Source organism: Haemaphysalis longicornis, unplaced genomic scaffold (assembly GCF_048455015.1).
Source record: "Haemaphysalis longicornis isolate Haplotype H1 unplaced genomic scaffold, Haemaphysalis longicornis Haplotype H1 scaffold_12, whole genome shotgun sequence".
Lineage (NCBI taxonomy): Eukaryota > Metazoa > Arthropoda > Arachnida > Ixodida > Ixodidae > Haemaphysalis > Haemaphysalis longicornis.
The window spans coordinates 103,017,503-103,030,587 of NW_027526225.1; the positions used below are offsets into that span (position 1 = coordinate 103,017,503).

General features: G+C 45.7%; 1 protein-coding gene across 4 annotated transcripts in view; it reads left to right on the forward strand.

Annotated features, from left to right (window-relative positions):
- Wun (wunen) overlaps window positions 1–13,085 on the forward strand; it is a 35,381-nt gene that overhangs the window by 9,522 nt on the left and 12,774 nt on the right. For 2 of the 4 annotated variants that reach the window (XR_013320837.1, XM_077693956.1), the window contains exon 5: window positions 1,465–1,647. Coding sequence is in view for 3 of the 4 variants with exons in the window: in XM_077693956.1 (XP_077550082.1) it covers window positions 1,465–1,647 (183 nt within the window). In the remaining variant the exon portion in view is untranslated. Of the gene's footprint in view, window positions 1–1,464; window positions 1,648–2,308; window positions 7,375–13,085 lie in introns of those variants that run through there. The other 2 variants (XM_077693957.1, XM_077693958.1) reach the window with 2 other exon arrangements.

Genomic DNA, 13,085 nt, shown 5'->3' on the forward strand with positions numbered 1-13,085 from the left:
GGGTGGTCGAAGTCGAGCGCTCGAAGCATGATCGGGTCGGGCGTGATACCGGCAGCCGCGCCGATCACTCACGGGCGTCCGAGTTGAATGACTCCTGCAACTTTGCTGTCACCGCACCGAGGGCTAGCCAGCTGTTAGTCGTCGAAGTGTTTAGTCTGGCGTGGTGGTTTTGGTGTTGTTTTTGCTTTTCATGCGAAAACACGCCGCGCACACCACGAACGTGCTGGCGCAGCGCAGATGCCACCTACCAGTTGCGGCGGCGGCAACATGGCGGCTGCCGTGAAGCGGCACAGGTAACTCGACCGGCTCGAGTTATCACGCTTGTTCCCGCTCTGCTAAATAACCCCCAAGCTCCACATGTGCAAAAGAAGCCGATATTGTGGCTGAAAATGAGAGTACAAACAGTCATTCAGGCCTGTTATGAAAGCGGCAATCAAATATCTGCCATAGCAGTAAGCCTAAACATCTCTAGGCGGCCCACTCGGTCGCTCTGAATGCGATTGCAACAGTTTAAAAATGGCGCCACGGAAGCGCTTCACCATATGGTGCAAGCAGTAGGTCACTCCCAGTGCTGTAGAGGGTAGTGCTGGCTGCGTCGTGGTTCCATGGTCACCTGCTGCTCCAAAATCAAGTAAAGCAATCAGCTGGGGACCCACGTCTCTCGCTCAGACTGGGAGTGGCCTCCGACTCCGAGTGCTCTGAGCCAGAGCTTCAGAGCAACCCCCCGAACACAGCATATGTAAGCACATCCTTGAATGGTCTAAATGTACACTGATGCGTGCTTTATGAGATAAAGGTATAGGTTGTATTCACTGGCGAGGCACATAGCAGGCAACCATGCGAGTGCGCCGTCACTGGTTACGTTGGGATCCGTGGGATGGCGGTACTTGTCCGTGCTAAGCACATGATGTGTGTTGGATGTTCCAAGCTCTACCCCACCGAACGCAAAGTAATGCTTCGACTCCAATGTGAGTACGATTAATAACGTCGCTGCTGACAACACCGTTGGGAATCGGGTTGAAACGGAGCAGACGACGCACTCCGGTGTTTTTTTTTTCTTTTTTTCTTTTTTTCTGTGGCATGCAGGCGCAGTGGCACACGCCGCACCATGTCCGTGGCCGCTTCCAGTGTTGCCAAGCTAAACTTTTCAGTGAATACTATCTATACATACTATTGCACTCCTCCTTCATGATCGATGCGTGTATTAATTGTCTTATCTAGGACCAGTACTCGTTCGCCATTTTCAAGTAACCGTTTTGGCACAGTGGGAGCCCAGTTTCACGCACGCGCTGTGTGTCCATAGATCTAATCAGAGCTTTTCGGTCGACCCACCAGTCTATGGGGCAATGCATTAGTTCTTTGACAGGACGCCATCAGTCCCGCTAAGAAGGCTTCCGCTTTAAAAAGTCCACTCGCGCTGGTGTTGCCAAGAATCTCACAGTGGCCCCTTTCCCCCCTGCCCAGCTGTACCTGCAGGCCCGTGTGCCCTGGCGAAACTCGCTGGCAGTGGCGGCCCGCACGGTCGTCCAGGTGGCGCTGCTCTGCCTGGCCTGGTACACCGCGCTCTCCCGGGTCTCCGACTACAAGCACCACTGGAGCGACGTGCTCGCCGGAGCCGCCTCAGGATACCTGGTGGCGATCGTGGTGGTCAGTGCCTTTTTTTTTCTCTTTCGCTCTCTCTCTGTTCTTTGTGAACTGGGCCTTCAGCGTTTCACTTTCGTTTCTAATACGTTTCGTATGTTCTGTTGTGGCAGTCACCTGCATTCCTCACAATGTTGCTTTAGCAAAATGGTAGCTCTTTTGTACACACCAAATGTCTAAACGTTGCACTTTCCACATGTGAAGTAAGGTAGGTCACAAAATATGTAGGCAAATTGTATCACTGCAATGGATGAGGCCATCACAAAAAAGGGGTACCAGAAAATAAACCACATGATATTATATTGTTCATTTTAGTGCAGCTTCCTCTGCGTAGATATTTCCTTTGTTAGTTTTTTTTTATACATTATTTTATTTCCTTTATTAGTTTTTTTTTTGTATGGTATTTAATTTACTTTATTAGCTTTTTTTTGTACAGTATTGACCTCAGTGTACAGGCATTGCATTTTTTTTTTACTCCTAATACTATAACCTTGATAAGTATTGTGCATCTTACTTCAGTACTATAAGACAGTTTATTTGATTTCTATTCTGGAACCGTTACACTATGCATTCCCTGCTAATATTGACACAGTACGCATGCCTCCGACCTCACACATTTTCTATCCCAAGCGGGAGCTAACGGAGCCTTTTCCACAACTATGTGCAGTGGGTGGCGTACTTTGGCTTCCCGAACCCTCGCCGTGCCAGGTTGTTGGCTCTGGATGTCGAAGACCGCCTTACGCGGCGGGACAAGTACCACTACGGCTCCGTCTGAGCCTGCCAAAAGCTTAGCAGACTTTTTCTTGCTCGCGTGAGCTGTCGTCACGACCGTGCACCTTTTCAACCCTTTGAGGGTCGAATTTTTTCGCCAAATGCGATCCCCCAGGGTCGATTTTTTTTTATTGCTGATTTAAATTCTTCTGATGAATCTATGTATTTCGAGAAAAAATTGTAATTTTTTTAGGGTGACCATAAAGTGACAAAAATCGTTTGTGTTGTTACATATATGTGGTTTATTCATGAGTAACACAAAAAAAATTCTAAATAAATACGAGAGAGTAACAAGCCGGTACCTTTTGAGTGGATAAAAATCAGGTAGACATCAGTTTCGCGGGCGAAGAAAGCGGGAAGCGCCCGGAGGACGATACCGAAACCAGTCGCTGCGCGTGCGCGCGGCCGGATGTGGGAGCGATAGACGGCTTACCGCTCATAAAATACAAAAAAAGGAGAAAAGAGCCTCATCAGTTTCACAGGCAACCTTGGTCTGTGGCAGGCGCAAGAAGTGAGAGGCGTCCGGGTGCCCAGTGGGCGATACCCAGCACGTCCCCTCGTTAGCGGATGCGCAAGCGATAGCCGGCGCACCGCTGAAGTAAATCATAAAAAATAAAAAGAAGAGCCGTTGGCGCAAGAAAAAAATTTGACGTACTATTTCCAAAGTGTGGCCGCACATGCCAAGCAAGAGAAGTTGGCGAAAAAGGCGCGCTTTTTAAAGATACAAGCAATGCCGTACATGTACGTCATTGACCATTTGGAAGTGTTTGCCGATGCCGTACATGTACGGCCGTGACCCTCAAAGGGTTAAGAGACATTCATTTTGGTATCGACCAGCAGATACCCTTGGTGTGCAAGGTATTTGAGAACACTTTTTCTTATCACCATAGACACCAGCAGCTTCCTCATATAAATCTAAGCATGCGGCTTCTGGTTCGTCGACCCCTTATCTTTCATACTGCGCAGTTTGTTCTAAGATGGAAGCGCACAAGTTGAAGCGGGAAACGAAACGCCATGCAGTCCTCGTTGCCCTGGCCGCGCACTGCAGCGACTTGGAAATTGCCGCCTTTCTGAAAGCAGCGAAGTCTTTAGTTTTTTTGCAAGGTGCGGGCAGAGCTGATGTGTTGTGGCGGTGACGTGGCATCTGTGGCGAAAAGAGAAAAGCACATTCAGCGGTTGGACATTGTCAGAGCCTCTTAATTTCTCCGGCGGTGGTGTTATCCGTTGTCCGCAATGAGGGTGATGTCAAGCCACCGCACAATTTTTGCAGGACTCCGTGTTAATGCAGCCTGTTACGTGGACGTGCTTGACACTGTTGTAAAGCCATGGATAGAGAGCATTTCTAAAGAAGACCATTTGTCTTTTAGCAAGATTCGGCTCCTGCCCACACTGCTTGTGTCACCCAATAGTGCCATGGCTGACAACTTCCGTAGCCCCGTCACTCCCAACTTGTGGCCTCCTAGTTCTCCAGGTTTAAATCCGCTCAACCTCTATGTCAGGGACGTCTTTGAGAGAGAGGCCAACAAAGGGCCGCATAATGCAAAAGGCTCGTTGAAGGCCGCCATTTCTCACTCAATGGCCAACGCCTCTAAAGAGCACCTGATCCGTGCATGTAGCCGTTTGCGAAGCCGGATCGAATCACTTATTGCTGCCGATGGCATATTCATTGAGTAGTTACAGAAATAAACCATGCCAAAAGTATTTCGCAAAGTTTGGTAAAAATACGTCTCGTTTTGCTGGAGATATTTTGTTCTGCCTGACAGCAACGTTCTGTTCTCAAATAACCTCGCGCACCCGGTGTATTCGTACTAAGTCTCTCTTGTATCCTCAAGTGAGGCACCCATTTTGCTCGGACTGCGAAATTGATCAAGCGGTACCTATTTCTTTTGTAAAACGGACCTTGTACTTTCCTTATCTTTTTTCGTTTTATTTACACAGTATTTATCAAACGGAAATGCTGTTCTTGTTCATATTGTATCAGGTTACAGAATCCTTGTGTCACAAGGGCAATCATTGTTGTTTGCAGAGGCGTGCACGAAAAAAAAAAAAGATTGCACATACACAGCAAGACAAGAAACAAGTACTTGCACTGTCCTTATTAAAGGGACCATGCAGACAAAACACAAGTTTGGTTCATTCAAAAAATTGCCTCGTTAGAATCATCCTGACACCACTTTTAACATAAACTTCGTTCAAATAAGCTACATAATTAGGAAAAAAGGGAATGGCCATGCGACCCACCAGCTCGTTTCCCGCAACAGATCCTATGATGTCATACCAGCCAGCTCTGCTATTGGCTGGGGCCGGCAAGAGCAAACGAAAATTAGGCAGGGCTATTAAGCTTGCCGAACGAGCTGTTTACACTTAAATGTAAGGCACATTCTTTTTATAGCTGTAAGAATTGTGGGGTGAACAATTGTTACGGAAGGACACATAAACACTGAATCAGTTAGTGCGGCACTTTGCTGGCTGACACCGCTAACACAGCTGACGCACGTGCTGCACTTGTCTGAAACAACACTGACCAACTGACGTAAGCGGCACGGTTGTTTACGTGACCATGTTTGTCGAGTCATAGCTTTAAGTTGTAGGAAACATTAGTACGAACAGTAAAAAAAAAAATACGGCAGGTGTAGAAGGCCGGCGAGAAGCAAAGTACGAACACTGGTGCTTCGGCAGCATTGTGGCGCCATCTATGAAAGTGGGCAATAAACACGATAATCAAACAGGTGCCTGTGAGGTGGGAGCAGCCCTGGTCAGCAGGCTGTATTTAGTTTTAAGGCCCTGCTCCTAATACGTCATTGTCGATGTCACAAAAACACATGATTTAGCAGGTGAATTGAAGTTTTGACTTAAAATGTTTAATTTCTCAGTGAATAAAGCATTGTTTGCTGCCGAAGAAGCGGTTAAGCGGTAACCACACGCACGCGCCCGCGCGCTCGATTCCACACGCGTTCTCGTGTCTGCGCGCCCAAGCGCTTGACGAGGGCGAGGGCACGCAGCCACACGGAGGCGACGGAGGCGCGTGAGCATGCTCCGCCCCACGCTTGACGGGACCACCTTGTCGATATGGCCCAACTGTACAGCTCCACACTCTGTTACACTGTCATCGTAACACACACAAACGTCGGCTTTTCGTCCTACAGCAGAGCAACATTACCTTTAACGCCAGCTTTGTACTAAAACACAACAGCATCGCCGCGTCGCTAGGCACACACGACGGCGGGAAGCCATGTTTGCCTCCGGGCGACGAAATTTGTTCGCGTGCGTTGTTATTCGCCGATGGTGTATTTTGCTGGTGCGACACGGAGGAAGCGCATACACCCAATAAACCTTTGCGGCTAATGAAACAACTACGCCGATTTATCACAACGAGGAGACGGGAACTTTGAAGCAGCGACGTTGTCGGCTGCGGCCACCGGCGGATTCACCCGCGGCCGCCGCAGCCCGCCCGGCCCGAGAAACGCAAGCGCGTCGAGCGGCGGCTCTGATTGGTGCCGGCCGGTAGGCACGCAGGAGAGCGCGCGAAATATCTGGCAAAGCCAGATCTTCGAGAACGCGACGCGCTTCGCCAGGCGCGCCGTCTCCGGCCGGTGCGAGGTAGCGTGTGAACGCGCGAGCGCGTAAAATCTAGCGCGCAGGCGCGTGCATGTGGTTACCGCTTTAGGGCCCCCACAAGATACTGCATCTTTCGAGCAAAACAAACTTGTATTTTGTCTGCATGGCCCCTTTGAGTTGTCTGCCGTTCTGCATGGTCTAACTGAATAAGCATTCTTTGCCGAGGTGTGCGTACAGAGCATGCCAGGCGGCTGTATCCAATGGCTGGAAGGTGCACAGTGCAACAAAACTGAGGTTCTGCAATTTAGACTTGAAATGATCTTGTCACTCCCCACCTTCGGTTCTCGTAAAAAAAAACAGTAATAGAAAAAAAAAACAGCAGCTTTCTCAGAATTCACTGGCTTGTTGTACAAGTGACAGGTGCTACCAACGCCCTGTAAAGGCATGTCCATTAAATACTCAAGACACAGTATGTATAGGTGGTCTCGAAATGTGTGCGTAGAGTCAGAAGCACAAGTTTACTAATCATAAAAGCAATGGTTTATATCAGTGTAACATGTTTTCTTTATGTACCTACATGTTGTTTTATGTTTCTTTTTCGACGCAGCCCGCTTTTATTTTTCCACGTACAGTCCCTGCTGCATCGCAGCCGAGTGAAGTTGTGATTTCGTCGTTTAGCCCTGGTGGCCCAGACAATCGTTTTCTGGAAAATAAACATGGATTCAATTGAATCAAAAAGTAGTTTCTCCCTCCCAATGGCAGAGGAGCAGCCAAAGTGCATCTATTTACGATTGTTTGAAAAGTACCACTTGTCGAAATGCTGCAGGGGAGAAAAATATTCTTTGATGGGCTATGACCTTTTCCTCTTGACTGTATCTAATGTGTGCATGGGACTCCACAGATGAGAAGAGAGCGTAAAAGGAAAGAGTGATATTTTTAGTGGTATTCTTGCTTTATGATAAACTTGGATTCAGGCAGAATGCCTGTCAAATTACGTTTTCTTGACAAGTGCACATCTTATCAACAGCTTACTAGAGTGTAGGGCTACTGCGATAACAAAATTAGGGATTGTTGCATAGAAATAAAAGCTTAATTTCAAGCTAACCTGATTTAGGAAAATTTTAAGTCGTACTTTCTTTTGGTTATGTAAATGCTGCACTATTTGTATCCGCTATATACTATATTTTTTGCTGTGCCATACACTTACAAGCGGCTCAAAAGCAGCATAGCAATAGACTTGATTGCGGGTGCCTTCGATGTTCAGTATCTAGAAAAGTGCATGATAACGGTGCTTACTAAACAGGTAATGCCTACATCTTTGTACATCACAGACAGCGGCGTGTACGACTGTGTGTGCGTGTGAATCTGAAAATGTGAATAAAATGAATGGACACACAACACTCACTTTTTTCTCACGTATGGTTTTTTCGTTAGTGCCTCACTGGTGCACATTTGGTCCCAAATCAAAGCATTTTAACCATACTTCGAAGCAACTATGCAAGGTGTTGCTTATTTGGAGGAGCACACTGCACTATAGCATGTGCGAGTAGTGGCTGCAAATATTTGCTTCCAACCCGGCGACCAAAATCGTGAAAAAGGACAACGGTTAGAAATTTTCTCAAACGACTGAAACTAACGTGGCTGGAAACGTGCATCACATTCCCATCATGCACTCTGAAGCCCCTAACTTTCATTTTTTGAACTGGATGCTTGCTGCAGATGCTCTAAAATAGGATTGAGTGGACTTGGTGTGTTTGTGAAGGTGCTTGTGAGGATCTGAAAAGCCCTCGATATTAAAGTTAGGGCTTCGCAGACACCTCCCCTCCCTCTCTTTCTGCATATTTTGCTATCTCTTAATACCCTCACAGCAACATATTAAGTTTGCTTTGCTGCGAAGCACATGTATTTTTGTCTTTGCAACGCACTTGCTATAAAGTTGGCTTACCCGCACGACGCTAGCTCTGCAAAAAAACTTTGGGGAAACTTAAAAGGACTGAATGAATGAACGAACTTATGCAGGTAGGAGAAATCGAAGAGTGTAAAAGCAAGATGGCATACGTCGGTAGATTAGAGTGTCATGAATACAAATACACCACTCACAGCAGTAGCACCTGCTTATTAACATATAAAATTCCAAAATTGTGAACACAGGTGTCGGTGCCACACAAATTTTTCCGCATTACCTTTTGTGACGTCACAAATCGTGAAAGTGAAATAAAATTAGTGGAGCTTCCTTAGTGCTTTTCCAAAACAAACACTGAGGCAACAGGGACATGCAAATGTAAAATAAATATATGATATATGCATGAACTACAGCTCAGCCCCTGCTTTCCAGAAGACACAAATCTAAGCTAGCAAGTATAAAATAAGACTTCTCATGAAAGGTTGCAGGCTTCATTTCACTTTTGAATTTGTTGAAATGTTTAGTCTCGTGGTAAAAGCAGCGAAAAGGAGGTTCATGCGGGTGAACGAAAAAGCTTACCATACCTACTTACTTCCAGCATACTGACGTGCAATGACCAGTGGCGAAAGACAGAGGTTATCAGCGTAATCAGCTATGCTGCCTTGAAAATATGGCCCTTAACTTTATTTATGGGTGGTAGCATGTATATTTTCTGCAAGCTGGTACCTCATGGGAGCACTCCGGTGTATAGGGCTGGATTACCGTCCGGTTCGGAGTGTCACCACACCAAGATGGTGCCAAAAAGGCCCTTTCTGATTGGCCTTCGATCCTCGTGATGAAAGTGAAAACCAATCAGAACAGGCATTCGAAAATATGGTGAAAATCAAGTAAAGTCGAGAATGTGGCCTCGGCTTGCTCTAGGCATTTTGTGATGTTCTCTTTAATGTCACGATAAATGGGAGAGGAGAGAACGGCCAGCCTAAATTATTTATTCCTCGGCAAACTAGACCTCATCGAACAAAAGCCGAGAGAGCTATGTGTGATCTTTCAGTCAAAACAAAGAGTGATTCAGCAACTTAGTGCCCCTTTAAGCTTTGCCATTGAGAATGGAACTTGAAAGTGCTATCTGGCCCTATTCGCATCGCCTTCTCTTTGTTTCTCATGCACTAAAGTCACACTACAACAAACACAAAGAAGTGGGTATGCCACGTGTACTCGTAAAAAACGACTAAAAAAGCCCACCCCCCCCCCCCTTTTCTTGTCGACAGCACTGTATCTATCGCTCACTTGTTCTCTCCCGGCAGACCAGTGGTGGCCAGGTGGTGATGCATTCGCGTAAATACCACCTGTGGCATTCCCAGAACACAACGTGTCTCGCATTTGTCTTGACCCTATCGATTAATTAAGCAGGATATTTGCATTACGATGCCACCAACACTGGCTCTTCTGCGACACGAACTCCTTAACGCTATTGTGTTCAAAGCCAAACAAGCATGCAAGGCATAACGTGCGAGTACAAGAAATGCCCAAATGCAAATGAAAAATGTTTTGATGTTTTGTCACATGTCAGCACACTAATCTCCCCTCCTTGTGGGCTCCCGTAGCTCATCTAATATCATCCGAATTTCTCTGTGGTCTGCTGTCAATTTGGCCACTTGACACTTGTAGACATATCATTGCTTGATACTCTGATTTTTTAAAGAAATAAATTGTCAGTTTTATAGGCAAGAAAGATTGTTTGTTTATTTTAAAGTATTTTGGGACCAATTCATTTAAAATTGAGGGTGCAACAAGTGATTTAACTAATTAAATGCAATGCAACTTAAATGATGAGCCTAAAGGCCCGGACATATGCCTGTAAAGCACAATTTCCTTTCACACAGAATTCAGACGCGTCGTTGGTGTGCATATCAATGCATATGCGTTAAGCTTGTAGCGTAAGTACTGGAAATAAATAGGGGGTATGAGTGAAGCCATTCAATTTTGACCTGATATAGCATTGTTAAAGTGCCTCTACTTTATGCACGGTGCTGAAATTAAGGTTAGCTGTGAATTCGTTGCCCCGCCAGCAGTAGAAAATGCAGTGCCACCTGCCGCTTACAACAGTTTTCTTTGATGAGGGAGGCTTTTCGCAGAGTTTAGGAATTTCAAGCGTCACATGGTTTCAAAAATTTTCAGTCAAAAAGGAATTGGTCAGTGACTCAGACACCAACATCTGGAAGACATCTAAGCCTCAGAATTCAGGGGTTGGTAGTTTTTTTTTTTTTTCAATCCTAGTCAGAGATGAACAGGCTGGTACCAAGATTCCTTTCCATTATAACTCCGTCTATAGCAGAACAAGGATGCTTAAATAAGCTTTCTTGTTTTGACACAACCAAGACACAAAGAAATTGAGCTACAGCATTAGCTAATAATAGATATGCGGGGCTATGTCTGTGACTGATTTTGCTGGCAACATTTGGCAGCACTGCAAGTAAAAAAAAAATGTGAAAAAAGTTCCATTTATTAACATTACCAATGCATATATGTATTAGTATGGAACAGAGAGGCGTGACTGCATACACTTTTTGCCTTTTGAGTCGTGAAGTAAGCAAGTTAAAGCTTAAGCGAGTTTACAGCATAGCACCTTATCCAAATTGCACCATGCGCAGACATTTTGAGTATGTATGCATACAGCTCAAAGTTTCACACTTTTTGTGTGTGTGTGGGGGGTAATGGTATACGTGAATATTTGCAACTTGCTTCAATAACATGTCCGAGGTCATGGGGGTGTCTGGCGTAGATAAACAGTTACTTGGTTTGTTCACCTCGTAACTTTTGTTTTAGCGTTTGTTGTTCTTTGCCTGTTTTGTGCATCTTAATCAAGAAACATACTCTGAATATCCACTTGCAACACTGCGCTACTTGCATCTTGCAATGAAAAAAAAAAGTCCAAGACCCCATCATCAGTCGTCAAAAGCCTGGAAAAACGAGCCTGTAGTGCACAATTTGTATGATAAGCTGAAGGTAACAGCGCATAAGTGAAACACCGGACCATCTAACTTGCCTGTACTTACTACAAAAGAGTTAAGGAGCTGCTGCTACACAGTCGTGTTTTCTTTTGTTGCGTAGTGAATTTGTTGCACTTGCAACCTTAAAAGCAGTAATTAAGCGTGCATTAGCCATCATTTCTTGGAGTCCCCATGGCAACACCAGTGCTCTCGGTCCTTGATGCCCTCGTATTACACTGAAACTCACTTGATGTTTTTGTCGAACTCTGCTGGCGGTGCAAAAAGTTGGCTCTGTGGTGAAGCTGTAACACTGCTGGTTTCTCCACAAGGTACATGAAGCTCAGTTGGCTTTCCTGCTCTGCAAAGCTTCACACAGCTGAAACTCACAACAGAGGTGCACAAAACTAACATACCAGCAAATTTAGTGCAGGAGAGTTAACTGATTTCATCACAAGTTGCATCACAAGCCTCTGCCAGTTCGCAAAGGGTCTTGAGCACGGAGTGAGAATATATTTAGGAATTGGAACACCTGATGCGGGTGTTTGGGAATACTCAGGACGGGAACACCCAGGAACACCCAAACACGGGAACACACAGGCACGAGCGAGCGGCCTGATGATGTCACAATGAATGCTAACGCGGACCACAGCTACGAAGGCACAGGAAAGAAATAGCAACACCTAAAGGACGAGACGATGGCATTCACTCCGTTGCCATGCCATGTATTGGCGAAAAGGAAGGAAGACAAACAGAAAAACGGGAAAACTGGCGGCAAGAACATTTTTTACTCCATTTTACTCCAGCCTTGTTAGTGCAGGACCTTAGGTTCAGGGCTGTGTTCACACTCCCAGAAAAAGAGGTGCAAGACTTGGGAAAGCAGGATTACAAACACCTAAAAGACACTTATTCAGGGGTGAGACAGCTGCGCATATTGCGCACTTTTGATACAAATCTGCTTTCCTGCGCCAGGCTGCTCCAAAAGCTTGAAAATTGCAAAAATTGCGCCAATCTGCTCCAAAACAGTCTGAGAGCCAAGGATTTTAACGCTCCCGCCAGTTTCAGTGGGGAAAAATGCTTACTGACGGCATAATTTTCCAGCACCCCCAAGGTTATCCTGTTTCTAAAGATAAAAAACCCGCATAAAATTGTCCCCAAGATAGTTCCGCATAAAATTGTCCCCAAGATAGTTTTTTCGAAGGTCACCATGTCGGCTTGCACATGTTATATTCTGTGTTTTTTTTTTAAGTTTTCCCATGGAAAACAATTGCAAAGTTCTGTAGAAAAAATACGTATGTGTACTCAGGCGACAAACTACTGGTGAAAATTTATGAAAAGACGGCAATTTTCGGAGCGCCGTACCTCCAGAACTAGAGTGTACTACCAGAACGGCATTACTGGGCGCCGCCGTCTTGGTGTGGTGAATATTGGAAAACATGGCCGTCGGGCGAAGCAGCTGCTCGTGGTTCAGGCAGAGTGCTCTTCGCCGATTTCTACTGTGGTTTTGGTTATGGGGGTGGCGGGGTTTTAATTTAGCCGTTTGATCTGTTGAGGAAAGTTGCGTGACTCGCAGAACGGGAGTTCATCAAAAACAACGTGGGGCCCGTGATTTCACCGTGTTTCGGCCTCGAGTGAGAGGCGCGGTGCGTGCTTGAAGTGAAATTTCGGACTCATTGCGGTGTTATAATAAAACGCTAAGTTATTGCTGCCCTTGACAGCAAGCTTGCGAGTGACGGAAATGAGGCGATCGACACTGCAGAAGTGGCCGCGCAGGCTACATAGCCGCAAAATGTTCAAGCAGTGGCTGATAGCGGGACGGGCTATTATTGCACGCTAGTAATAATTGTTTATCTATCTGAAGTGAAATTTAATGCCAAGAGGGAGGTGGCTAAACATACCAACGTTATTCAAATTGCGATCTTAGTCACTGCGCACCTTGGGGATTCAAATGGGAGGGCTGGTGGGGTGCGAAGATTGTCACCTCGCTTTGCCCAACTTTTGCCATGCCTCTACAATTGTGTGTAAAGCCGAGTCCGGGGTTACAAAAATAATAATTTCAGCATTCACACGATAATGAAAATGCCTTACGATTGCTTAGTTTTTCGATTCAATGTTTTCAACGGCTCCATGCTAACTATGCATGCATATATAGCCTAAGAATTTATAAATGGCTTGTAAAAAGGTAGTGCAGTTCGTGCCTTGTGATACTCTAGTAGAAAAAACTT